General features: G+C 46.5%; 2 protein-coding genes across 2 annotated transcripts in view; both read left to right on the top strand.

The window, feature by feature from the left end:
• LOC143283746 (uncharacterized) overlaps positions 1 to 27,500 on the top strand; it is a 146,241-nt gene that overhangs the window by 116,972 nt on the left and 1,769 nt on the right. Inside the window, exons 17-30 of the mRNA XM_076590047.1 lie at positions 2,212 to 2,337; positions 2,978 to 3,103; positions 3,681 to 3,803; positions 7,399 to 7,554; positions 9,147 to 9,269; positions 9,974 to 10,099; positions 11,003 to 11,125; positions 14,213 to 14,338; positions 18,061 to 18,183; positions 20,093 to 20,209; positions 22,467 to 22,631; positions 23,929 to 24,051; positions 26,371 to 26,580; positions 26,906 to 27,500. The exon at positions 26,906 to 27,500 is cut by the window's right edge and continues 1,769 nt beyond it. Of these exons, the coding sequence (XP_076446162.1) occupies positions 2,212 to 2,337; positions 2,978 to 3,103; positions 3,681 to 3,803; positions 7,399 to 7,554; positions 9,147 to 9,269; positions 9,974 to 10,099; positions 11,003 to 11,125; positions 14,213 to 14,338; positions 18,061 to 18,183; positions 20,093 to 20,209; positions 22,467 to 22,631; positions 23,929 to 24,051; positions 26,371 to 26,580; positions 26,906 to 27,165 (2,027 nt within the window). The 3' untranslated portion in view covers positions 27,166 to 27,500. The remainder of the gene's footprint in view (positions 1 to 2,211; positions 2,338 to 2,977; positions 3,104 to 3,680; positions 3,804 to 7,398; positions 7,555 to 9,146; positions 9,270 to 9,973; positions 10,100 to 11,002; positions 11,126 to 14,212; positions 14,339 to 18,060; positions 18,184 to 20,092; positions 20,210 to 22,466; positions 22,632 to 23,928; positions 24,052 to 26,370; positions 26,581 to 26,905) is intronic.
• On the top strand, positions 24,398 to 26,364 carry LOC143284188 (uncharacterized). Its single transcript, XM_076590856.1, has 3 exons — positions 24,398 to 24,473; positions 24,939 to 25,019; positions 26,345 to 26,364. Exons 1-3 carry the CDS (start codon positions 24,398 to 24,400, stop codon positions 26,362 to 26,364), a joined length of 177 nt encoding a protein of 58 aa, XP_076446971.1.

Raw genomic sequence — 27,500 nt, 5'->3', positions numbered from 1 at the left:
GGTATGGTCATTGTGCCATCACCTGTCAAGGTATGGTCATTGTCTTCACCTGTCAAGGTATGGTCATTGTGTGGTCACCTGTCAAGGTATGGTCATTGTGTGGTCACCTGTCAAGGTATGATGGTCATTGTGTGGTCACCTGTCAAGGTATGGTAAACCTGATCACCTTCAAGGTATGGTCATTGTCACCTGTCAAGGTATTGTCACCTGTCAAGGTATGGTCATTGTGTCATCATCTGTCAAGGTATGGTCATTGTGCCATCACCTGTCAAGGTATGGTCATTGTCTTCACCTGTCAAGGTATGGTCATTGTGTGGTCACCTGTCAAGGTATGGTCATTGTGCCATCACCTGTCAAGGTATGGTCATTGTGCCGTCACCTGTCAAGGTATGGTCATTGTCACCACCTGTCAAGGCATGGTCATTGTCATCACCTGTCAAGGTATGGTCATTGTGTCATCACCTTTCAAGGCATGGTCATTGTCATCACCTGTCAAGGTATGATCATTGTGTCATCACCTGTCAAGGTATGGTCATTGTGTGGTCACCTGTCAATGTATGGTCATTGTGTGGTCACCTGTCAAGGTATGGTCATTGTATCATCACCTGTCAAGCTGTGGTCATTGTGTGGTCACCTGTCAAGGTATTGTCATTGTGTCATCACCTGTTAAGCTGTGGTCATTGTCACCACCTGTCAAGGTATGGTCATTGTGTCATCACCTTTCAAGGCATGGTCATTGTCATCACCTGTCAAGGTATGATCATTGTGTCATGACCTGTCAAGGTATGGTCATTGTCATCACCTGTCAAGGTATGATCATTGTGTCATGACCTGTCAAGGTATGGTCATTGTCATCACCTGTCAAGGTATGGTCATTGTGTCATCACCTGTCAAGGTATGGTCATTGTGTGGTCACCTGTCAAGGTATGGTCATTGTCATCACCTGTCAAGGTATGGTCATTGTGTCATCACCTGTCAAGGTATGATCATTGTGTCATGACCTGTCAAGGTATGGTCATTGTCATCACCTGTCAAGGTATGGTCATTGTGTCATCACCTGTCAAGGTATCATCACCTGTCAAGGTACGGTCATTGGGTCATCACCTGTCAGTCATCACCTGTCAGGGTATGGTCATCACCTGTCAGGGTATGGTCATTGTGTCATGACCTGTCAAGGTATGGTCATTGTGTCATCACCTGTCATCCTGATCACCTATCAAGGTATGGTTTTTTGTGTGATCACCTTATCATTGTTATTATTATTATTATTCTTAATTCATCTTGTTGTTATTAAAAGACAAACACCAGCAACAAGAATTATGAATAATGCATCGACGACGACAACAACAACAACAACAACAACAAATGACAGCGACAACGATGATGGGCGAAACAGTGCATGATTATGCTGTGATGTATAATGCTGATGGTGCGTGACGACTGTGGTGGTGGTGATGGTGGGTGGTGGTGATGGTGTTGGGTGGTGGTGGTGGTGATGTTGGTTGTGGTGGTGATGGGTGATGGTGGGTGGTGGTGATGGTGGTGGTGATGGTGGGTGTGGGTGGTGGTGATGGTGGGTGGTGGTGGTGGTGGTGGTGCTGATGGTGGGTGGTGGTGGGGATGGTGGGTGGTGGTGGTGATGGTGGTGGTGATGGTGGGTGGTGGTGGTGGGTGGTGTTGGTTGTGGTGGTGGTGGGAGGTGGTGGTGGTGATGGGGGTGGGTGGTGGTGATGTTGGTTGTGGTGGTGATGGGGGTGGTAGGTGGTGGTGGTGGTGATGTGGGTTGTGGTAGTGATGGGGGTGGTGGTGATGGTGGGTGGTGGTGACGGTGATGGTGGGTGGTGGTGATGGGTGATGGTGGGTGGTAGTGGTGGTGGTGGTGACGGTGATGATGGTGGGTGGTGATGATGGGGGTGGTGGTGGTGATGGTGGGTGGTGGTGATGGTGGTAGTGATGGTGGGTGGTGGTGATGGGTGGTGGTATTGGTGGGTGGTGGTGATGGGGGTGGTGATGGTGGTGGGTGGTGGTGATGGGGGTGGTGGTGGTGATGGTGATGGGTGGTGGTGATGGTGGGTGGCGGTGATGGTGGGTGGTGATGGTGATGGGTGGTGGTGATGGTGGGTGGTGGTGATGGGTGGTTGTGATGGTGGGTGGTGGTGATGGTGGGTGGTGGTGGTGAGTGGTACTGATGGTGGGTGGTGGTGGTGGCAGACATCAACGAGTGCTTCCGGGACCAGAGCCCCTGCCAGCAGACGTGCACCAACACCCCGGGTAGCTTCCAGTGCGGGTGCTTCGGGGAAGGGTTCCGCCTGTCTCGGGACCTCACCACCTGCGTCGGTATGTACAGGGGCAGTGGGGGGGCGGGGGGGGGCGAGGGGGGGGCGTGGGGGGTTGTGGAGGTGGCAGGTGGACTGTATGTCATGGGACAGCCAGCCCCGAGCACTTTGTTGAATCCTTTCGATCGATCTCTTCCATCGCCGGAAACGGAGTGTGGCTGCCTACATGGCGAAGTTAAAAAAAAAAAACAAACAAAAAAACGGTCATACACATAAAAGCCCACTCCTGTACATACGAGTGAACGTGTGAGTTGGTAGCCCACGAACGAAGAAGGAGAAGACGAAGGAGAAAGATCTCTTCCTGCTGGGAATATCCTGTTGTTATTGGTTCTCTCTCTCTCTCTCTCTCTCTCTCTCTCTCTCTCTCTCTCTCTCAACAACGTTGCTCCTTGCACACATGGAAATCGTGTAAAATTGGTGAGTTTTTTTCGGGAGCTTGTAGGTGTGTGTGTGTGTGTGTGTGTGTGTGTGTGTGTGTGTGTGTGTCATTAAGCCCAGTATTCCTGTTCAGAAATCATTTCATATATATATATATATATATATATTATTCTTATTGTTATGGTTATATTGTTATCACGAAAATTGCTATCTAAACCGGCTGACTAAAAACCAGCGCGCCTTCCCCTGACTGCTCTCTGCAGACATCAACGAGTGCATGGAGGGAGACAACCCTTGCCCTGACATCTGCATCAACACCGTGGGGTCGTACACGTGTGACTGCAACAGGCAGGGCTACCGGCTGGCTGAAGACTCCTCGGCCTGCCTCGGTCAGTCGCTGTCCTCTCCAGTTCTCGCTGGATCGGTATAGTAGTAGCAGTAGTAGTCGTAGTAGTAGTAGTAGTAGTGGTGGTAGTAGTTGTTGTGTAGTAGCAGTGGTAGTGGTAGTGGTAGTAGTGGTATGTTGTTGTTGTTGTTGTAGTACTAGCAGTGGTAGTGGTAGTAGTGGTATGTTGTTGTTGTTGTAGTAGTAGTTGTTGTTGTTGTTGTTGTTTTTTGTAGTAGTAATAGTAGTAGTAGTAGTTGTTGTTGATGTTATTGTTGTTGTTAACATTGTAACTGTTCACAGTCGTCACTAATGCCGGAATCAGTACGTACAAGTCCAGCTTTTCCCGGACTCCATTCCTCGCTGATAACCTTTCTCAGTCGCTATCGTTCTGCTGTTCTTGGTTTTGTTCGTGTTCTTCCTCCTCCTCCTTCCCATCCTTCTGTTTCATCTTCTTTCCCGCCTCCTCCTGCTCCTCCTCCTCCTCCTTCTTCTCCTCCTCCTTCTTCTTCTTCTCCTTCTTCTTCTTCTCCTCCTCCTCCTCCTCTACCTGCCAACTGACGCCTTGCGTGGTGTGACAGACATCAACGAGTGTGACGACCCAGAGGCTCACGGGTGTGAGCAGCGGTGTGTCAACCTACCTGGCTCCTTCAGGTGTGACTGTGACGCTGGCTACCGCCGCCTCGGGGCCAAGGGCTGCCAGGGTTCGTACCCACACCTGCACACTGTGAAAACCTGTCTGACTGTGCGACAGAGTTTGTATCTACGCCTGTACACTGTGACACCTGTTTGACTGTACAACAGAGTTTGTATCTACACCTGTACACTGTGACACCTGTTTGTACAACAGAGTTTGTATCTACGCCTGTACACTGTGACACCTGTTTGACTGTACAACAGAGTTTGTTTTTCACCTGTACACTGTGACACCTGTTTGACTGTACAACAGAGTTTGTATCTACACCTGTACACTGTGACACCTGTTTGACTGTACAACAGAGTTTGTATCTACACCTGTACACTGCGACACCTGTTTGACTGTACAACAGAGTTTGTATCTACACCTGTACACTGCGACACCTGTTTGACTGTACAACAGAGTTTGTATCTACACCTGTACACTGTGACACCTGTTTGACTGTACAACAGAGTTTGTATCTACACCTGTACACTGTGACACCTGGTTGACTGTACAACAGAGTTTGTATCTACACCTGTACACTGTGACACCTGTTTGACTGTACAACAGAGTTTGTATCTACACCTGTACACTGTGACACCTGTTTGACTGCACAACAGAGTTTGTATCTACACCTGTACACTGTGACACCTGTTTGACTGCACAACAGAGTTTGTATCTACACCTGTACACTGTGACACCTGTTTGACTGTACAACAGAGTTTGTATCTACGCCTGTACACTGTGACACCTGTTTGACTGTACAACAGAGTTTGTATCTACACCTGTACACTGTGACACCTGTTTGACTGTACAACAGAGTTTGTATCTACACCTGTACACTGTGACACCTGTTTGACTGTACAACAGAGTTTGTATCTACACCTGTACACTGTGACACCTGTTTGACTGTACAACAGAGTTTGTATCTACGCCTGTACACTGTGACACCTGTTTGACTGTACAACAGAGTTTGTTTTTCACCTGTACACTGTGACACCTGTTTGACTGTACAACAGAGTTTGTATCTACACCTGTACACTGTGACACCTGTTTGACTGTACAACAGAGTTTGTATCTACACCTGTACACTGTGACACCTGTTTGACTGTACAACAGAGTTTGTATCTACACCTGTACACTGTGACACCTGTTTGACTGTACAACAGAGTTTGTATCTACACCTGTACACTGTGACACCTGTTTGACTGTACAACAGAGTTTGTATCTACACCTGTACACTGTGACACCTGTTCGTACAGCAGAGTTCGTACCCACACCTGCACACCACACTTGTTTGCACAGCAAGAGTTTGTATCCACACCTGCACATTGTGACACCTGTTTGACTATAAAACAGAGTTCGTTTCCACGCCTGTACAATGTGGCACCTGTTTGACTGTACAACAGAGTTTTTATCTACACCTGTACAATGTGACACCTGTTTGACTGTGCAACAGGGTTTTTATCTACGCCTGTACACTGTGACACCTGTTTGACTGTACAACAGAGTTTTTATCTACACCTGTACAATGTGACACCTGGTTGACTGTACCACAGAGTTTTTATCTACACCTGTACAATGTGACACCTGTTTGACTGTACAACAAATCTTTTACTCACAGAACATGTTATGCATGTACATTAATTCTGCAGAGTAATAACGAGCCAACAGGAACAATATTTCAAGTACGTGATATAGTTTTAATTTTCGTTTGGTTTTGAATTGACGGCTGGTGATTTTCACCAATATAAAACAGTGTTCGCGTCCATACTTAATACACCTGTTTGCACCACATGCTGTGTATCCATGCCTGTATGATGATGGAGTCTCCCGTCGGTCTGACAGATGAGTAGGCAGGCAGGCTTATCTGTCGGTGTGCGTCCTCACATGGGAGAAGAGGCCGATTCTGGATGTGCTGCACTGTGCCTGTATACACTTGGTTTTTACAGCAGAGTTCTTATCCATACCTGTATACACTTGGTTTTTACAGCAGAGTTCTTATCCATACCTGTATACACTTGGTTTTTACAGCAGAGTTCTTATCCATACCTGTATACACTTGGTTTTTACAGCAGGGTTCTTATCCATATCTGTATACACTTGGTTTTTACAGCAGAGTTCTTATCCATACCTGTATACACTTGGTTTTTACAGCAGGGTTCTTATCCATACCTGTATACACTTGGTTTTTACAGCAGGGTTCTTATCCATACCTGTATACACTTGGTTTTTACAGCAGGGTTCTTATCCATACCTGTATACACTTGGTTTTTACAGCAGAGTTCTTATCCATACCTGTATACACTTGGTTTTTACAGCAGAGTTCTTATCCATACCTGTATACACTTGGTTTTTACAGCAGAGTTCTTATCCATACCTGTATACACTTGGTTTTTACAGCAGAGTTCTTATCCATACCTGTATACACTTGGTTTTTACAGCAGAGTTCTTATCCATACCTGTATACACTTGGTTTTTACAGCAGAGTTCTTATCCATACCTGTATACACTTGGTTTTTACAGCAGGGTTCTTATCCATACCTGTATACACTTGGTTTTTACAGCAGAGTTCTTATCCATACCTGTATACACTTGTTTGATAGTACAACACAGACAAAACCAAAGTTCGTGTCCGTACTTGCAGTTGCATGCGCTTGTTTAAATCACAGGATTTGTATCCGCGGATGTTGAATTCACTGCCTATATGGACGTGAAAGGCGTCAGGACCTTTAACCTTTAACCTTTAACCTTAACCTAATTTGTATTCATATCCTGCCCCGCCCCACCCCACCCGTGTCTTGCTAGGGGGTGCGGACTGATCCATACACGCTACACCACGTCTGCTGTTCAAAAAAAAAAAAAAGAAAGAAAAAAGAAAGAAAGACAAGAGAGGCAAGGCCTTCAAGACTCACTTGTGATACACTTTAAAAAAAAAAAATCCAAGCTTTTTATGTATTGAGTATAATTTCAAAATGTAATGTTTAAGATGAGAAAGATCAGTTTAAAGCGAATTAAGTCCCCTAGCTTTAATTACAGAGTAATTTCCCTTTTTTACTATCTGCACCAAAACGTTTGCAAAATAAATAAAGCTACAATGCTTAGCAAAAGAAGTTCCTGTTTGAAAAAAAAAGATAATAATGACTGCTCTTGTTGGGTCAGAATATCAGATCAAAGTGCCAAGTTTAGAGAATACAAAAAAATATAAATATAACAGTAAATGCAGTTTGCATATAATTAGGCTTCTTTTTTTTCTTTTCTTTTTTGCCCATCCCAGAGGTGCAAGATTGTTTTAAACAAGATGACTGGAAAGAACTGAATTTTTCCTATTTTCATGCCTAATTTGGTGTCAACTGACAAAGTATTTGCAGAGAAAATGGCAATGTTAAAGTTTACCACGGACGCACAGACTCACACACACATACACACACACACACACACACACACACACACACACACACACACAGAGAGAGAGAGAGAGAGAGAGAGAGAGAGAGAGAGAGAGAGAGAGAGAGAGACAACCGAACACCGGGTTAAAACATAGACTCAAAAAGGGGAAAAAGAACACGAAGGCAGCAGATCGCTGACTTTGCCACAAACCGGACCCTGTTTGCTTGCAGCGTGCCCGAAGGGCATGTACCGCCCGATGAGCTCCTCCCGGTGCATGAGATGCCCGGCCCTGTCCACCACCAACGGCACGGCCAAGGGGTCCCTGGGGGACTGCGTCTGTCAGCCTGGCTACTCGGGTCACCCTGCAGACAACGTGCCCTGTCAGGGTGGGTCTTCTCTTCTTCTTCTTCTTCTTCTCCGTCTTCTTGTTCTTCGTCTTCGTCTTCGCCTTGTTCTTCTTTTTCTTTGTGTTCTTCTCCTTGTTCTTCTTCGTCTTGTTGTTGTTCTTCTTCTTGTTCTTCTTGTTCTTCTTCTTCTTCTTCTTGCTCTTCTTCTTCTTCTTGTTCTTCTTCGTCTGCTTCTTCTTTGTCTTCTTCTCGTTCTTCTTGTTCTGGTTCTTCTTTGTCTTGTTGTTGTTGTTCTTCTTCTTCTTCTTCTTGCTCTTCTTCTTCTCCTTCTTTTGTTCTTCTTCGTCTGCTTCTTCTTTGTCTTCTTCTCGTTCTTCTTGTTCTGGTTCTTCTTTGTCTTGTTGTTGTTGTTGTTGTTCTTCTTCTTCTTCTTGCTCTTCTTCTTCTCCTTCTTTTGTTCTTCTTCTTCTTGTTCTTCTTCGTCTTCTTCTTCTCCTTCTTGTTCTTCTTTGTCTTCATCTTCTTCTTTTTGTTCTTCTTCTTCTCCTTCTTCTTCTTCGTCTTCTTCTCCTTCTTCTTCTTCTTCGTCTTCATCTTCTTCTTCTTGTTCTTCTTCTCCTTCTTCTTCTTCTTCTTCTTCTTCTTCTTGTTCTTCTTGTGGTTGTTGTTGTTGTTGTTCTTCTTCTTCTTCTTCTTCTTCTTCGTCGTCGTCGTCGTCCTCTTCTTCTTCTTCTTCTTCTCCTTCTTCTTCTTCGTCTTCTTCTTCATCTTCTTCTTCTTCAGATGGTGGCGCTTCGTGAGGGGCGACATGCAGGTGTTTGTGCTCTTTGCTTCTTCCGTGTTTTTGCTGTGTTCGCCTTGTCTCTGTGCTTTTATGTTGTTTTAAAGTGGTGTGTGAGGTGTTAAAGATGAAGAGTGTGACAGTTGTGAGGCTGTTTGTTGTGATGCTTGCTGTGTTCCGGCCTTGGGTTTTTTGGTGTTTTTGTGTTACCGGGGGTTGGTGTGTGTGTGTGTGTGTGTGTGTGTGTGTGTGTGTGTGTGTGTGTGTTAGTGAGTATGTGTGTGTGAGTGTGTGTGTGTGTGTGTGTGTGTGTGTGTGAGTGAGTGTGTGCCAGTGTCAGTGTGTGTATGTGCGTTGTTGTTGTTGTTGTGTGTGTCTGACTGCGAGTGAGCAGTGGGGGAGAAAGGGGTATTGATGACGACAGACTGAACGTGACGTGGAGGGGAGGGGTGAAGGGTGTCACTGTTGACGGAGATTAACACCGACTATGTGCTGTCCTGAGAGCTGTATTATCAATGGTTTCTCCAGTCAGTGGGAAATCATTTACAGCTTAGTCTTTTGTGAAGGACTATGACTCTCAAACTAGGAGGCGAAATTGCACTGGCTCTTGTGGGCTTGTTGGCCTTTGGGAACCATCCCAACGACGACTGTCCTAAAACCCTCTTGGCCGAGAGAGTGGGGATGTAACTTGGGCAAGACACTCTCCACTATAATCAAATTTTAGCCCAAGTAGTTGGAACAGCAGTTGCCTCCTCTGCTGTTCTGATGGTCATAGTCGGACACGACTGACTATCATATATATATATATATATATATATATATGTATATGTGTGCTGTCCTCACACCGCAGACAACAACGAATGCCTGCTGGGCAACTTTGGCTGCCAGCACCGCTGCGTCAACACCATCGGCAGTGCCTACTGCACGTGCAACGCGGGATACAGGCTGTCCCGGGACAGGAAGACCTGTGAAGGTCAGACAGTATACTGGGCTTTTTCGTGTGGCTGCACTTTTTTTTTGGGGGGGTTGGGGGGGGGCTTCATTTTTGTGCGTTGGAGGCGGGCAGCACATTTTTGTTGGTGGCTGTTTTTTGTTTGTTTGTTTGTTTGTTTTTTGTAGGGGGTGCATTTTTTGTGGAGGAGTCCGCACGTTTTTGTGGGGTCAAACGAAATTTCAGATTACCCCTGTCCTCAAACTTCTGTCGGCTCTAAGTCGAAAAAGAAAAAGTATAGTTTGGTATAGGGTCTTTTAGCATGTGTTTTCTTTTGCCTTAGTTTGTTCATTTTTTTTTAAGCCTTGATTATAGTGTCATACGTTTGTTAGCTTTGGTGGCCATTTTAGCCATAGTGGTGTTAGTTGTTAGCACACAGGGGGTAGAGCGTATTATTATATGCACAGAAGTAGAAGTAGTCGTACCAGTAGTAGTTTTGTTATCGTGATCATGATGAAGATGATAATGATGATGATTATTATTACCATAATTATTTCATTTATTATTGTCATCATTATTATTATTATCGTTGTTGTTGTCGTTGTGATGATGATGATTAGTGTTGGTACACATTCTGGTTTAGTCTTTGGTGCTAACTGAAGGTGTGGAACAAGATGGTAAAACGCATGTGACATGCTGTATAACTGTTCACCGATGCTGATGCACACCCTATCTGTGGTGCACAGACGTGGACGAGTGTGCATATGGGCGCGGACGGTGTCACCAGCTGTGTATCAACACTCCCGGCAGCTACAACTGCAACTGCACCGCCCCCTACTTCACCCTCAACAGGAACGGCTACTCCTGTGACGGTCAGTGCTGCCCTCTGGTAAACAGCAGTCGTAGTAGAGTATGGCGGTGAAGTTTTTCAGCAGTCCCCGGTTAATTTTGTTTCATAAGCTAGCTTGGTTTTATTTGGTTATGGTTTCGTGCTCAAATTCCCGAAGTTTTAAATGTCAAAACTTCTTAGAAATGGTGAAGAATTTTGAAGAAAAAAGGAAAATATCCGGTTGATTCACGAATGTGTTAATAGATAGTGCTTGTTATAGCTTCCTGTGTAATTGACTTTGATTTGGAAACTTCGTCTGTTTGTCTTTTTTCCGTCTTTTTTTCCCCCTCTATTCTTTTTACCGGCCACATGGATTCATATGACATAGCGATGAAAACAGGTAAGATCGGAATTGAATGTCTTGTCAGAGTGCTGCTGTACTGACGGCGAGGAGGAAGAGGAGGAGAGGGGTTCTGATGATGCATGATATTAAAATCCAAAAAGAAAATGATCAGTAGTCTCTGTCGGTTTCCTTTCATGATAGGTTACAGACGTGCACTTATTACGCAAGACATACTCTGTGTGTGTGTGTAAGTGTGGGGTGCGTTTGTGTGTTTTGACAGACGTGCTTGTATTATGCGTATGTTGTGTGTATATGTGTGTATATCATGTGTGGGTGGGTGGGTGGGTGCGTGCGCTTGTGCGCGATGTGTATATATGTGTGTGTGTTGTCTGCTCTCTCTCTCTCTCTCTGTTTGTTTGTGTGTGTGTGTGTGTAAATGTGTGTGCGTGTGTTTGTGTGTGTGTGTGTGTGTGTGTGTGTGTGTGTATGTATGAATGTATGTGTGTGCGCGTGCATGTGTGTGTGATGTTTGTGTGTGTGTGTGTGTGTTTGTCTGTGTGTGTGTTTGTGTGTAAATGTGTGTGTGTGTGTGTGTGTGGACAGACGTGGACGAGTGCCGGAGCGGAGCCCTGAGGTGCGAACACAGGTGCCTGAACACGGTGGGAGGGGCCCACTGCTCCTGTCCGCGGGGCTACCAGGTGGCCGCCGACAACAGCACCTGTGAAGGTAAACACGGGGGGGCCAGGGTGGGAGTGTTGAGGGGGGGGGGGGTTGGTATGGAGACAAAGTGCACGTGTATTGTATTTTGTTGTGTTACTTTTTTGTTGTTGTCACAACAGATGTCTCCATGTGAACTTCATGTTGCTCTCCCCAGGTAGAGCACATCACTGTAGTGCTGAGCCCTTTTTTGTTTTCTTCTTTTCCATCTGCAAGTGTATGGGGGGTTTTCCCCCCTATCCAAGTGGATTTTTCTACAGAATTTTGCTAGGGGACGATCCTTTTGTTTTCCGCTGGTTCTTTAACGTGCATACTACCCACGGGATCTCGGTTAACCGTGTGATCTGAAGGGCTAGCGTCCAGACCACCACTCTAGGTGGCAGGGGAAAGAATACGTGGGGTTGTGTCCACCACCCTCAGATTGTCTCGCTTTCTGTCCAGCACCTTCAGATTGTCTCGCTTTCTGTCCAGCACCCTCAGATTGTCTCGCTTTCTGTCCAGCACCTTCAGATTGTCTCGCTTTCTGTCCAGCACCCTCAGATTGTCTCGCTTTCTGTCCAGCACCTTCAGATTCTCTCGTTTTCTGTCCAGCACCCTCATATTCTCTCGCTATCTGTCCAGCACCCTCAGATTGTCTCGCTTTCTGTCCAACAACTTCAGATTCTCTCGCTTTCTGTCCAACACCCTCAGATTGTCTCGCTTTCTGTCCAGCACCCTCAGATTGTCTCGCTTTCTGTCCAGCACCCTCAGATTCTCTCGTTTTCTGTCCAGCACTCTCAGATTGTCTCGCTTTCTGTCCAGCACTCTCAGACTCTCAGACTGTCTCGTTTTCTGTCCAGCACTCTCAGACTCTCAGACTGTCTCGCTTTCTGTCCAGCAACTTCAGATTATCTCGTTTTCTGTCCAGCACCCTCAGATTATCTCGTTTTCTGTCCAGCACCCTCAGATTGTCTCACTTTCTGTCCAGCACTCTCAGACTGTCTCACTTTCTGTCCAGCACTTTCAGACTCTCTCACTTTCTGTCCAGCACTTTCAGACTCTCTCACTTTCTGTCCAGCACTCTCAGATTGTCTCGCTTTCTGTCCAGCACTTTCAGACTCTCTCACTTTCTGTCCAGCACCCTCAGATTGTCTCGCTTTCTGTCCACCAACTTCAGACTGTCTCGCTTTCTGTCCAGCACTCTCAGATTCTCTCGCTTTCTGTCCAACACCCTCAGATTGTCTCGCTTTCTGTCCAGCACCCTCAGATTGTCTCGCTTTCTGTCCAGCACCCTCAGATTGTCTCGTTTTCTGTCCAGCACCTTCAGATTGTCTCGCTTTCTGTCCAGCACCCTCATATCCTCTCGCTTTCTGTCCAGCACCCTCAGATTGTCTCGCTTTCTGTCCAGCAACTTCAGATTCTCTCGCTTTCTGTCCAGCACCCTCAGATTGTCTCGCTTTCTGTCCAGCAGTCTCAGATTGTCTCGCTTTCTGTCCACCAACTTCAGACTGTCTCGCTTTCTGTCCAGCACTCTCAGATTCTCTCGCTTTCTGTCCAACACCCTCAGATTGTCTCGCTTTCTGTCCAACACCCTCAGATTGTCTCGCTTTCTGTTTCTGTCCAGCACTCTCAGATTGTCTCGCTTTCTGTCCAACACCCTCAGATTGTCTCGCTTTCTGTCCAGCACCCTCAGATTGTCTCGCTTTCTGTCCAGCACCCTCATATTGTCTCGCTTTCTGTCCAGCACCCTCAGATTGTGTCGCTTTCTGTCCAGCACCCTCAGATTGTCTCGCTTTCTGTCCAGCAACCTCAGATTGTCTCGCTTTCTGTCCAGCACTCTCAGACTGTCTCGCTTTCTGTCCAGCAACTTCAGATTCTCTCGCTTTCTGTCCAGCACCCTCAGATTGTCTCGCTTTCTGTCCAGCACTCTCAGACTGTCTCGCTTTCTGTCCAGCACTCTCAGATTGTCTCGCTTTCTGTCCAGCACTCTCAGACTGTCTCGCTTTCTGTCCAGCACTCTCAGATTGTCTCGCTTTCTGTCCAGCAACTTCAGATTGTCTCGCTTTCTGTCCAGCACCCTCAGATTGTCTCACTTTCTGTCCAGCACTCTCAGACTGTCTCGCTTTCTGTCCAGCACCCTCAGACTGTCTCGCTTTCTGTCCAGCAGTCTCAGACTCTCAGACTGTCTCGCTTTCTGTCCAGCACTCTCAGACTGTCTCGCTTTCTGTCCAGCACTCTCAGACTGTCTCGCTTTCTGTCCAGCACTCTCAGACTGTCTCGCTTTCTGGGCGGACGCGTTACCCCAATGCCCTCCCTCCACTACAAATAACAAGTTGATGTCAAGGGCAAAATCCAATATATTGTTAAACTTAACAACAGGAATTGAAGTACAGGAGACTAGACATTGACTGGCCTAAGTGTGTTCCATGACACTGTATGTTTAACAGTTGATGTGGCTCCATCGTTTGTCTGGTTTTCCTCTGCATGTTTTTTTGTGTGTTGTTTCTGTTGCGTGTGTATGTGTGTCTCTCTGTCTGTGCCCTCCTCTCTCTCTCTCTCTGTCTTTGTCTCTCTGTCTCTCCCTGTCTCTGTCTCTCACGTTCTCTCTCTGTCTCTGTCTCTCTCTCTGTCTTTCTGTGTCTGCCTCTCTCTCTCTCTCTCTGTGTCTGTCTCTCACTCTCTCTCTATGTCTGTCTGTGTCTCTCTCTGTCTCTTTCTCTCTCTCTCTGTCTCTCTCCCACTCTCTCTCTCTCTTAGTTTGTCTCTGTCTGCTGTTCTGTCTGTCTGTGTGTATTCTCTTCATACCAAGCTTTGTGTTTATTCACTGTGTGCATGTGTGTGTGTGTGTGCGTGTGCGTGTGTGTGTGTGTGCTTTTTACTCCTTCATACCTTCCTCTGTCTAAAATCAACACCCATTTTTGAATATTTGCCGGTTTCGGTTTGATTATTAACAGACTGTAATTATGTGTTTCAATTCATGTGCAGATGGCGGAGGGGGAGGTGGGTGTCATTTCCCTGTGCATATGTGTGTGTTCGTTAGTCCGTATGTGTGTGTTTGTGTGTGCGTGTGTGTATGTGTGTGTGCGCGTGAGTACATTGCATGATTACCTGCCGCAGACAAAGACGAGTGTGAGAACAACAACGGGGGGTGTGAGGACGTGTGCACCAACACGGTGGGAGGCTACGAGTGCGAGTGCACCAAGAAGGGTTTCAGGCTCAGTCAGAACAAGCGGCAGTGCGTCGGTGAGAGTTCCGTTCGTCCCCCTTCTGCCTTTCCTTCCATGGTGTTCTTCCCCCTTCTGCCTTTCCTTCCATTGGTGTTCTTCCCCTTCTGCCTTTCCTTCCATAGTGTTCTTCCCCCTTCTGCCTTTCCTTCCATGGTGTTCTTCCCCCTTCTGCCTTTCCTTCCATGGTGTTCTTCCCCTTTCTGCCTTTCCTTCCATAGTGTTCTTCCCCCTTCTGTCTTTCCTTCCATAGTGTTCTTCCCCCTTCTGTCTTTCCTTCCATAGTGTTCTTCCCCCTTCTGTCTTTCCTTCCATGGTGTTCTTCCCCTTTTGCCTTTCCTTCCATAGTGTTCTTCCCCTTTTGCCTTTCCTTCCATAGTGTTCTTCCCCCTTTTGCCTTTCCTTCCATAGTGTTCTTCCCCTTTTGCCTTTCCTTCCACAGTGTTCTTCCCCCTTCCATGGTGTTCTTCCCCCTTCTGCCTTTCCTTCCACAGTGTTCTTCCCCCTTCCATAGTGTTCTTCCCCCTTCTGCCTTTCCTTTTCCCTTCTGCCTTTCCTTCCATAGTGTTCTTCCCCTTTTGCCTTTCCTTCCATAGTGTTCTTCCCCTTTTGCCTTTCCTTCCATAGTGTTCTTCCCCGTTCTGCCTTTCCTTCCATAGTGTTCTTCCCCTTTTGCCTTTCCTTCCATAGTGTTCTTCCCACTTCTGCCTTTCCTTCCACAGTGTTCTTCCCCCTTCCATGGTGTTCTTCCCCCTTCTGCCTTTCCTTCCACAGTGTTCTTCCCCCTCCCATAGTGTTCTTCCCCCTTCTGTCTTTCCTTCCATAGTATTCTTCCCCCTTCTGTCTTTCCTTCCATTGTGTTCTTCCCCCTTCTGCCTTTCCTTCCATAGTGTTCTTCCCCCTTCTGCCTTTCCTTCCATAGTGTTCTTCCCCTTCTGCCTTTCCTTCCATAGTGTTCTTCCCCTTCTGCCGTTCCTTCCATAGTGTTCTTCCCCCTTCTGCCTTTTCTTCTCCTTCTGCCTTTCCTTCCATAGTGTTCTCCCCCCTTCCATGGTGTTCTTCCTCTTTCTGCCTTTCCTTCCATAGTGTTCTTCCCCCTTTTTCCTTTCCTTCTCCTTCTGCCTTTCCTTCCATAGTGTTCTTCCCCCCCTTCTGCCTTTCCTTCCCCTTCTGCCTTTCCTTCCATAGTGTTCTTCCTCCTTCTGTCTTTCCTTCCATAGTGTTCTTCCCTCTTCCATGGTGTTCTTCCCCCTTCTGCCTTTCCTTCCATAGTGTTCTTCCCCTTCTGTCTTTCCTTCCTTAGTGTTCTTCCCCTTCTGTCTTTCCTTCCATAGTGTTCTTCCCCCTTCTGCCTTTCCTTCCATAGTGTTCTTCCCCTTCTGTCTTTCCTTCCATGGTGTTCTTCCCCCTTCTGTCTTTCCTTTCCCTTCTGCCTTTCCTTCCATAGTGTTCTTCCCCCTTCTGCCTTTCCTTCCATTGGTGTTCTTCCCCTTTCTGCCTTTCCTTCCATAGTGTTCTTCCCCCTTCTGCCTTTCCTTCCCCTTCTGCCTTTCCTTCCCCTTCTGTCTTTCCTTCCATAGTGTTCTTCCCCTTTCTGCCTTTCCTTCCATAGTGTTCTTCCCCCTTCTGCCTTTCCTTCCATGGTGTTCTTCCCCCTTCTGCCTTTCCTTCCATGGTGTTCTTCCCCCTTCTGCCTTTCCTTCCATGGTGTTCTTCCCCCTTCTGTCTTTCCTTCCATAGTGTTCTTCCTCCCTCGGTCTTTTCTTTTTCCTCCTTCTTATTCTATGTTTTCGTTCATTCTTTCTTTCTGTCAGTTTGCCTGTTTTTTTCTTATTCTCTGTCTGTCTCTGTCTCTTTCTCTGTCTGTCTCTCTGTCTCTCTCGTTGTTGTTGTTGTTTCGCATGTTGAAAATTGCTGAAGTTTATTTACTGTTATTGTATTGTTGAATTTTGTACAAGAAAAAGTTATTTGTCTTTTATCACGTCGAAACTCCGAGGCAACTCCATGAAGCTGTCAGAGAACAGGTTTCACCTCAACGTCAGGGGCAACGTTTTCTCTCAGAGGGTGGTTTCAGCTTGGAAGGAACTTCCAGATCAGGTGGTCACAGCTCCATCAGTCGTTGCCTTCAAAAGACGCTTTACTGGAGGGACCTGCCGACTATTTATGACCCCCCATTGCATTCAGTAGACCCCAGGGAACTGCTAGCCACGCAGATTTAAATTGTTGGCTTGGGGACGTGAGCAGGCCTGTAACAAGGCCTCAACCACGTGCAAGTCAAGTCAAGTCAAATCAGGTTTATCATCAGTATATGTTATAATTGAAAGTTTGATCGGAGTTTTTTTAACCCTACAGAAAGGCGCCCCGAAAAAGGGATTTACTGAATGAGTGCACGAGTCAGCTGTGTGGGCTATTCATGCAGTCTTGAACCGTGTATTATCCTGGCTTTCAGAATCCGAGAAAAATTACAGGGCGGGTCTTTACTTGCAAAGACGAAAGGTGGGACCGATACTCTTTCTGGGCGCACTTCTGTTAATAACAGCAGAGGATGAGTCAGTCTTGAACCATGAATTATCCTGTCTTTTGGAATCCGAAAGAAATCACATGGTGTGTCTTTATTTGCTACGACGAAAGGTGGGGCCGATACACTTTCGGGGCGCATCCTGTTAACAGCAGAGGATTAGTCTGTCTTGAACCATGTGTATCCTGTCTTTTACAATCCGAAAGAGCTGAGTGGAGTGTTGGTCTAGTGATGACACGCCCGCCCTTGAAGCTAGAGAACCTGAGCGCACTGGTTCAATCCCGACACGCGCCAGGTCTTTGTCCCCCTCAACTAGACCTGGACGCTAGTCATTCAGATGAGACGAGAAACCGAGGTCCCGTATGCAGCATGCACTTAGCGCACGTAAAAGAACCAACACATGGCAGCAACAGGATTGTCCCTGGCAGAATTCCGTAGAAAAATCCACTTTGATAGGAAAATGAATACACTTGCAGGCAGAAAAAATTTTTTGGGGGGGAATGGGTGGCGCTGTCATTACGGCGGCGCGCGCTCCATGGAGAGAGCAGCCCGAATTTCACACAGAGAAATGTGTTGTGAGAAAAGAGCAATACAATACAAAACAATACAATACAATACAACCACAGATTGGATCTTTATTTGCAAAAAAAAGAGTAATACAATACAATACAACGCAATCACAGAATTGGTTTTTATTTGCTAAAAAAAAAAAAAAAGAAGAAAAATCTGCTTTGATAAAAGCGTAATACAATACTAGTAGAGGATGGGCCGTATTCGCTAAGTGAATCTGTTGTGACAAAAGAGTAATACAATACAATACAATACAATACAATACAATACAATACAACACAATTGCTGGATGGGTCTTTATTTGCTAAGACAATAAAATACAATACAATCCCTGGATGGGTCTTTTTTTTTTTGCTAATACAATACAGTACGGTACAGTACAATACAATCACAGGATGGGTCTTGATTTGCTGAGACGAAGGGTGTTAGCACACTTCTTTCCGGGTATGCAATCAGAGACTGGATGTTGTAGTTGATGTTAATGTTGCTATCGTTGCTGCAGACATCAACGAGTGCCTGAACAAGAGCCTTGGGGTTTTGGGGGGAGGGCGGGGGGGGGGGGGGGTGCTGTGGGTACAATCAGAGGCTGGGTGTTGTTGTTGATGTTGTTGTTGGTGTTGTTGTTGATGTTGTTGTTGCTGTCGTTGTTGCAGACATCAACGAGTGCCTGAACAAGAGCCTGTGTGGAGGGAGCTGTGAGAACCTGTACGGGTCGTACCGCTGTCTCTGCACGGCGCCCGGCACTCAGCTGGGACCTGACGGCCACTCCTGCCAAGGTCCGCCCTCCCTGCGTGTGTGTGTGTGTGTGTGTGTGTGTGTGTGTGTGTGTGTGTGTGTGTGTGTGCTCCGCCCTCCCCGTGTGTCTCTGTCTGTGTGCTGTGTCTTGTGATCGTGTGTCCACGTCGAGGGTTCGTGTGTCCGTATGTGTTCTGTCCCTGTGTCTGGCCTGTGTTATATATGTCCTTTTGTCATAACTGTGTCCAGTCTGTGTCATGTGTCCAGCCTGTGTCATGTGTCCAGTCTGTGTCATGTGCCCCTGTGTCCAGTCTGTGTCATGTGTCCAGTCTGTGTCATGTGTCCAGCCTGTCATGTGTCCAGCCTGTCATGTGTTCAGCCTGTGATATGTCCCTGTGTCCAGCCTGTGTCATGTGTCCAGCGTGTGTCATGTGTCCAGCTTGTGTCATGTGTCCAGCCTGTGTCATATGTCCCTGTGTCCAGCCTGTGTCATGTGTCCAGTCTGTGTCATGTGCCCCTGTGTCCAGCCTGTGTCATATGTCCCTGTGTCCAGCCTGTGTCATGTGTCCAGTCTGTGTCATGTGCCCCTGTGTCCAGTCTGTGTCATATGTCCCTGTGTCCAGCCTGTGTCATGTGTCCAGTCTGTGTCATGTGCACCTGTGTCCAGCCTGTGTCATATGTCCCTGTGTCCAGCCTGTGTCATGTGTCCAGCCTGTGTCGTGTGTCCAGCCTGTGTCATGTGTCCAGCCTGTGTCATGTGTCCCTGTGTCCAGCCTGTGTCATGTGTCCCTGTGTCCAGCCTGTCTCATGTGTCCAGTCTGTGTCATGTGTCCAGCCTGTGATATGTCCCTGTGTGCAGTCTGTGTCATGTGTCCAGTCTGTGTCATGTGTCCAGCCTGTGATATGTCCCTGTGTGCAGTCTGTGTCATGTGTCCAGCCTGTGTTATGTGTCCAGCCTGTGTCATGTGTCCAGCCTGTGTCATGTGCCCCTGTGTGCAGTCTGTGTCATGTGTCCAGCCTGTGTTGTGTCCAGTCTGTGTCATGTGTCCAGCCTGTGTCATGTGTCCCTGTGTCCAGTCTGTGTCATGTGTCCAGCCTGTGTCCAGTCTGTGTCATGTGTCCCTGTGTCCAGCCTGTGTCATATGTCCAGTCTGTGTCATGTGTCCCTGTGTCCAGTCTGTGTCATGTGTCCAGTCTGTGTCATGTGTCCAGCCTGTGTCATGTGTCTCTGTGTCCAGTCTGTGTCATGTGTCCAGTCTGTGTCATGTGTCCAGTCTGTGTCATGTGTCTCTGTGTCCAGCCTGTGTCATGTGTCCAGTCTGTGTCATGTGTCCAGTCTGTGTCATGTGTCCAGCCTGTGTCATGTGCCCCTGTGTCCAGCCTGTGTCATGTGTCCAGTCTGTGTCATGTGTCCAGTCTGTGTCATGTGTCCAGTCTGTGTCATGTGCCCCTGTGTCCAGCCTGTGTCATGTGTCCAGCCTGTGTCATGTGTCCAGTCTGTGTCATGTGTCCAGCCTGTGTCATGTGCCCCTGTGTCCAGCCTGTGTCATGTGCCCCTGTGTCAAGCCTGTGTCATGTGTCCAGTCTGTGTCATGTGTCCAGTCTGTGTCATGTGTCCAGCCTGTGTCATGTGCCCCTGTGTCCAGCCTGTGTCATGTGCCCCTGTGTCCAGCCTGTGTCATTTGCCCCTGTGTTCAGTCTGTGTCATATGTCCCTGTGTCCAGCTAGTGTCATGTACCCCTGTGTCCAGTCTGTGTCATGTGCCCCTGTGTCCAGCCTGTGCCATGTGCCCCTGTGTTCAGCCTGTGTCATGTGTCTCTGTGTCGTCTCCCAGAGTACAGCCTGTGTGGCGCCCTTGTGTCATAATCATGTCACCGTGCCCAGCCTGTCATGGTCCAAGACAAACTCTCTGACACTTCACTGTTACATATGTTGGGTCTTTTTTCCTAGATAAGGACGAGTGTCAGGCAGGGAGCCACTCGTGTGACCAGCAGTGCATCAACACACAGGACGGCTATGAATGTGACTGCTTCCTGGGGTACTACCGGGAGGGGGACCGCTGTGAGGGTGGGTGGTTCACCTGTCGTCAGGCGTCAAGTTGGCATTGTGGTGTGGTGTGCTGTGGTGTAGTGTAGTGTGCTGTGCTGTGGTGAGGCGTGCTGTGGCGAGGTGTGGTGTGATGTGGTGTGCACTGGTGTCATCATATGTTGTGGTGTGGTGTGGTGTGGTGTGGTGAGGTGTGCTGTGCTGTGCTGTGCTGTGCTGTGCTGTGCTGTGGTGAGGTGTGGTGTGCACTGGTGTCATCATATGTTGTGGTGTGGTGTGGTGTGGTGTGGTGAGGTGTGGTGTCGTGTGGTGTGTGGTGTGTTGAGGTGTGGTGTGGTGTGCATTGGTGTCATCATATGATATGGTGTGGTGTGGGGTGGGGTGGTGTGGTGTGGTGTCATCATATGTTGTGGTGTGGTGTGGTGAGGTGTGGTGTGGTATGGTGTGATGTCCACCAATGGATGTGTTATGCTGTGTTGTGTTGTGTTGCAGTGTGCTCTTGTGGTGTGCTGTGTTGCGGTGTGTTGTGTTGTGTTGAGGTGTGTTGTTGTGTTGAGGTGTTGTGTTGCAGTGTGTCGCAGTGTTGTGTTGTATGGAAGTGTGTTGCTGTGTGTTCTTGTGGTGTGCTGTGTTGAGGTGTGTTGTTGTTGTGTCGTGTTGCAGTGTGTCGCAGTGTTGTGTTGTATGGAAGTGTGTTGCTGTGTTGTGTTGCAGTGTGTTCTTGCGGCGTGCTGTGTTGCGGTGTGTCGTGTTGAAATGTGTTCTGGTGGTGTATTGTGTTGCAGTGCGTTAGTGTGGTGTGGTGTGTTGTTGTGTGTTGGTGTGTTGAATTGTGTTGTTGTGATGTGTTGTGTTACAGTGTGGTGTGTTGTGGTGTGTTGCAGTGTGTTGTTGTGTTGATGTGTGTTGTGTTGAAGCGTGGTGTTGTGTTGTTGAAGTGTGTTGTTGTGGTGTGTTTAAGTGTGTTGTGTTGTTGTGTTTTGCAACGTGTTGTTGTGGTGTGTTGTGTTGAAGTGTATTGTTGTGTCGCGGTGTGTTGTGTTGTGTTGAAATGTGTTGTTGTGTTGCTTTGTGTTGTGTTGAAGTGTGTTGTTGTGTTGTGGTGTGTTGTTGTGTTGTGTTGTGTTGAAGTGTGTTGTTGTGTTGAAGTGTGTTGTTGTGTTGAAGTGTGTTGTTGTGTTGCGTTGTGTTGTGTTGAAGTGTGTTGTTGTGTTGAAGTGTGTTGTTGTGTTGCGTTGTGTTGTGTTGCATTGTTGTGTTGTGTTGAAGTGTGTTGTTGTGGTGTGTTGTTGCGTTGTGTTGAAGCGTGTTGTTGTGTTGAAGTGTGTTGCATAGTGTTGTGTTGTGTTGAAGTGTGTTGTTGTGTTGTGGTGTGTTGTTGCGTTGTGTTGAAGCGTGTTGTTGTGTTGAAGTGTGTTGCATAGTGTTGTGTTGTGTTGAAGTGTGTTGTTACGATGTGGTGTCATGTGTTGCGGTGCTGGTAGTGTGTTGCGGTGCAGCTTCAGTGCAGGGCCACCATATTTTTTTTCAGTCTGCAAGTGTGTTTCTCTTACAATATCACTCGATTTTTTGTGAACCAGTGACAACGCCTTTGTTGTCATACAGTTGTTGTTGTTGTTGTTTGTTTTTTTATTGCACTAAATGTTTGCTTCACGCGATTTATCTTCTCATCGGAATAAATAGCACCTAGACATGGCTAAAGGACCAGTGGATGGAGTAAAATTTCCAGTAATATTTGGGAGTAGTGAGAGATTCTACTCTGTGTGTGTGTGTGTGTGTGTGTGTGTGTGTGTGTGTGAATGTTTTTTTTCGTGTCCACACGCATGTTCGTATGCAGTGTACTTGCTGCATGTATGTTTATGTATGCGTAACTTTTGGTTGTGAATGAGTGGGCGGTGTGAGGGTCAGTGTGCATGCTTATGTATGCACACGTTTGTTTGTTTCGGTGCATGTATGGTTATGTACACTTAACATTTATTGTTAACGCCTGCAAGAGAGGTTTGAGTATTAATATGTAGTAGTAGTAGTATTATCGTTGTTATTATGATGGTTGTTGTTCTTTTATTACTGTCATCAACACCAACATCATCATTATCGTAATCGTCATCGTCCTTAGTATTATTATAATTTTGATGATGATGATGATGATGATATCATCATCGTTAGTAGTAGCAGTAGTAGTAATAGTGTTGTTGTTGTTGTTGTTATCGTCATTGTTATTATCATCATTATCGTTGCTTTAATAGACGGGAATTCCCGTTGTGTCCCTGCCCCACAGAGTGCCCCAAGGGAACCTTCAGGGATGACTCCCTGTCCAGCAAGGAAGGGTGCCAGAGCTGCCCCGACAACATGACCACACAGTCACCAAGGGCAAGGTCGCGAACAGCCTGCATGTGCAAGGAAGGCTACTCTATCTTCCCCCTGTTGGGCACGAACTGCCGCGGTGAGTGAGTGCCCTTGTTCCGAGCTGGTGTTCGATCTTTCTTGGACTCCCAAAAAATAATCATAATTCTGATGATAATGAAAATTGTAATAGTAAATTTCAAGCGCTCAGTCATCGCAAGTACAAATCTAAGCTCCTGTATTGTGATCATTCAAAAGAAGGAAACGAAAAACAAAATCAAAGGGTATCGCAGGTGGAGAAAATATAACAGAAGCTTGCACGAACTGTTGACAGTTTTTGTTTCTTTCTTTATTTTTAGTTAAGCACCACTTAACTTTGTCACCAGTACAAACAATTCATAAGTTTTTTTTTATATTTTACCAGGATTGATAAATTGTGAAGTTTTATCATATTTGTGTGTTGTTGTTGTTGTTTTTATTTGCATTTGTGGGACTTTGCAATGAAGAACAAAAACCGTCTCAAATAAACACATAAATAATCAAACAAAAGCGGATAATAAACGAATATAGCAACAACAGCCAAACGCACGCTCTGTTGTCAAAATGAACTAATCAATGAGTAATCACATACAAGCGAATAATATATATATATATATATATATATATATATATATATATATATATATATAGAGAGAGAGAGAGAGAGAGAGAGAGATGAATAAAAGAAATATACACTCTGTTTTCAAAAATGAATCAATGAGTGACCAATTACATGAAAGCGAATAATGTTGATAATAATGATAAACATAATTTTTATGACTATATAATACCGAAAGCAGTATTCTATGGGGAGTTGGTCCAAGGCAAACGCAATACAGGCGCACCACAGAAAAGATTCAAGGACCAACTGAAGAAGCAACTATGCCAAGCGGACATCAACCCCAAGACATGGAAGCAGTCAGCATCAGATAGAGGTAGCTGGAGATCTTCAACGCTCAGGGGAACCCAACACTTTGAGGAAACCAGACGCCTGAACATCCAGGAGAAAAGAAGGAGAAGGAAAGACCCAGGTCCGCAGCCCAGCAACGCAGTCCAGATCTACACCTGCCCACAATGCCGCAGACTCTGCAGATCACGGATTGGACTAATCAGTCATCAAAAGGCATGCCGCCCATCCCTGGCGGGAACTTCCCACTGATCTTCGCAAGCAAAGAACCAGCCATCATCATCATCAATTAATTTTTATGACTGTGTAATAGTAACAAACGTATACTCACTACATGAAAACAATATCACACAAAAGTGGAAAAAACAAAACAAAACAAATTAATGACTGAATATAAACAACAGACAGAAATGTAACGCACACACTCTGATCGTTATCCGCTCGTTGCCAGACATCGACGAGTGCGCCGATCGTAACGGGGGGTGTGGGGGCAGCTGCCAGAACAGGGCGGGAAGCTTCACGTGCTCGTGTGGCGAGGGCTACACCCTGGGGTCTGACAACGCCTCGTGCACACGTGCGTACCGCGCGCCTCTGTGCGGCTCTCTTCTTGTCCGGGGATGCTTGCTGCTACGTGGTGCTGGCTGGGTTGTGTTGGCAGTGTTGGATGGGTGGACTGAAGGACAGGGCAGTTATTTGGACAGTGTGACTGGTGTGGGTGGATTGATGGCTGGGGAGGGGGGGGGGGTGGATTAATAGCCGGGCATTTGGATAAATTGATGGGTGGATTAACAGCCGGATATTTGGATAAATTGATGGGTGGATTAATAGCCGGGCATTTGAATGGATTGATGGGTGGATTAATAGCCGGTCATTTGGATAAATTGATGGGTGGATTAATAGCCGGGCATTTGGATAAATTGATGGGTGGATTAATAGCCGGACATTTGGATAAATTGATGGGTGGATTAATAGCCGGGCATTTGGATAAATTGATGGGTGGATTAATAGCCGGACATTTGGATAAATTGATGGGTGGATTAATAGCCGGGCATTTGGATAAATTGATGGATGGGTTAGTAGCCGGGCATTTGGATAAATTGATCGGTGGATTAATAGCAGCCGGTTATTTGGATAAATTGATGGGTGGATTAATAGCCGGGCATTTGGATAAATTGATGGGTGGATTAATAGCCGGGCATTTGGATAAATTGATGGATGGGTTAGTAGCCGGGCATTTGGATAAATTGATCGGTGGATTAATAGCAGCCGGTTATTTGGATAAATTGATGGGTGGATTAATAGCCGGATATTTGGAGAAATTGATGGGTGGATCAATAGCCGGACAATTGGATAAATTGATGGATGGATTAATAGCCGGGCATTTGGATAGATTAATGGTCGGATTAATAGCCGGGCATTTGGATAAATTGATGGGTGGATTAATAGCCGGACATTTGGAGTAATTGATGGGTGGATTAATAGCCGGGCATTTGGATAAATTGATGGGTGGATTGATAGCCGGGCATTTGGATAAATTGATGGGTGGACTGATAGCCGGGCATTTGGATAAATTGATGGATGGATTAATAGCCGGGCATTTGGATAAATTGATGGGTGGATTAATAGCCGGGCATTTGGATAAATTGATGGGTGGAATAACAGCCGGGCATTTGGATAAATTGATGGGTGGATTAATAGCCGGGCATTTGGATAAATTGATGGGTGGATTAATAGCCGGCTATTTGGATAAATTGGTAGGTGGGTTAGTAGCCGGGCATTTGGATAAGTTGATGGGTGGATTAATAGCCGGACATTTGGAGTAATTGATGGGTGGATTAATAGCCGGGCATTTGGATAAATTGATGGGTGGATTGATAGCCGGGCATTTGGATAAATTGATGGGTGGACTGATAGCCGGGTATATGGATTGATTCTTGGGCAAGTTGATGGTTTGGGGGTTGGTGTCTGGGTGAGTCGATTGATAAAGGGGTGGATTATCTGATAGATTGATGATACATATGTTTTAGGTTTCATTATTCTTATCACACTTCTTGTTCTTTTTCTTCTGCTGCTTGTGCTTCTTCTTCCTTTCCTCCTTCTTCTCCTCCCTCACTTCTCCTCCTCCCTCACTTCTCCTCCTCCCTCACCTCTCCTCCTCCCTCACCTCCTCCTCCTCCCTCACTTCTCCTCCTTCTCCTCCTCCTCCTTCTCCTCCTCCTTCTCCTCCTTCTCCTCCTCCTTCTCCTCCTCCTCCTCCTCCTTCTTCTCCTTCTCCTCCTCCTCCTCCTCCTCCTCCTCCCTCACTTCTCCTCCTCCTCCTCCTCCTCCTCCCTCACTTCTCCTCCTCCTCCTCCTTCTCCTCCTCCCTCACTTCTCCTCCTCCTCCTCCTCCTCCTCCTTCTGCTTCTTCTTCCTTTCCTCCTTCTTCTCCTCCCTCACTTCTCCTCCTCCTACTCCTCCTCCTCCTCCTCCTTCTTCTTCTTCTTTCTTCTTCTTCTTCTTGTTGCTATCGTTGCTGGTGTTATCATTATTGCCGTTCTTGCTGTTGTTGTTGTTATTATTATTATTGCTGTTGTTATTGTCGTTGTTGCTACTGCTGTTGGTGTCGTTGCTGTTGTTGTTGCTGTTATTATTATTATTGCTGTTGTTATTGTCGTTGTTGCTACTGCTGTTGGTGTCGTTGCTGTTGTTGTTGCTGTTATTATTATTATTGCTGTTGTTATTGTCGTTGTTGCTACTGCTGTTGGTGTTGTTGCTGGTGTTGTCATTATTACTGTTGTTGTTGTTATTATTATTATTATTGCTGTTGTTGTTATTGCCGTTGTTGCTATTGCTGTTGGTGCTGTTGATGAGGTTGTTATCGTCAGTACCACCCTGGTTGCCATGACCACAGGCAGCAGCTGTCCCACCCTGGCGGCGCCCCGTCACGGACGACTGGTGCCGGTGCAGTGCCAGCTGAGGCCCCGTCGAGGGCAGCACGCCTGGCTGACCCCCTCCACCGTGTGCAGCTACCGCTGTCGGCGTGGCTACACCCTGACGGGCCCCGCCTACCGCACCTGTCAGCACAACGCCACCTGGAGTGGCCACGCCCCCACCTGTCGACGTAGGTTTTTTGTTGTTGTTTTTTTTCTCTTGTGTGTTTGTATGGAATGATGGAAATGATTTTGAAAAAAAAATGGATAGTAATAATGATAATGATAATGATGATAAGAAGAAGAAGAATGATGATGATGATGAAGTTTCCCGTTGAATGCGGACTGGATGTTGAGGTGTGACGGAGGTGTGAGGGTAGTGAACTGAATTCCACTCTTTGGGGTGCAACCAAAGAAAAGGAACGTTCAAAATAAATGTTCCAAATAAATAGATTAAAAAAAAAAAGCAAAAAAAAAAAACACCAACTGTTCAAACCAGTCGTTATCCTGTTACAGCCAAAACGTGTGGGAAGCTAGAAGCGCCAGCCAACGGTTTCGTCTTCCCGCCCGTCTGCCGGAAAGGCGCCGTCCCCTTCCGGAAAAGATGCCGCTTCCGGTGCATGAAGAACTTCCGGCTGCAGGGTAAGTCGGGAGCCAAGTGTCTGGCCAATCAGCGATGGAGCACTGACGGCAGCGCCACCAAGTGTGTGCCCAAACGACGCAAAGCCGCGCAGAAGGCAGGTGTCGCGTCTAACGAAGCTGTCGCTGTGAATTGAAGTGACTTCGTTGTTGTTGTTGTTGGTGGTGGTGGTGGTGGTGGTGGTGGAGTTTTTTTTGTGTGTGTTGTTTGCTGTCAGAATTTGTATCTTCAGAGATGGGCTGCGGTTGGTTGTACAGTTCCTGGTTCGTCGATGTTTTTATCGTGCGTACTATATTCAACTGCGTTTTACAGCTGATTGTACAGATTCCGATTTGCTGATCACCTGGGTATGCGCAAATCTGTTTTTTGATGCAGTTTTTCATTATTTCAGTACTGTTATACAGTCGGTTTTGTTGTTATTTTTTTTCATCGTGTAATCGACAGTTTCTTATGAATTTGTCGTCTTTTAAC

This window comes from Babylonia areolata, chromosome 7 (assembly GCF_041734735.1).
Source record: "Babylonia areolata isolate BAREFJ2019XMU chromosome 7, ASM4173473v1, whole genome shotgun sequence".
In the NCBI taxonomy this organism is placed as follows: domain Eukaryota; kingdom Metazoa; phylum Mollusca; class Gastropoda; order Neogastropoda; family Buccinidae; genus Babylonia; species Babylonia areolata.
This window is presented reverse-complemented; position numbering and strand designations above follow the sequence as displayed.

What these genes read in the sequence shown, in the direction of transcription:
- LOC143284188 (XM_076590856.1), top strand. Translation starts at nt 24,398, where the DNA reads ATGGGTGGATTAATAGCCGGACATTTGGATAAATTGATGGGTGGATTA. An exon ending in GCATTTGGATAAATTGATGG is followed by an intron (nt 24,474 to 24,938) that starts GTGGATTAATAG and finishes GACATTTGGAGT; the next exon opens with AATTGATGGGTGGATTAATA. An exon ending in GCATTTGGATAAATTGATGG is followed by an intron (nt 25,020 to 26,344) that starts GTGGACTGATAG and finishes TGTTATCGTCAG; the next exon opens with TACCACCCTGGTTGCCATGA.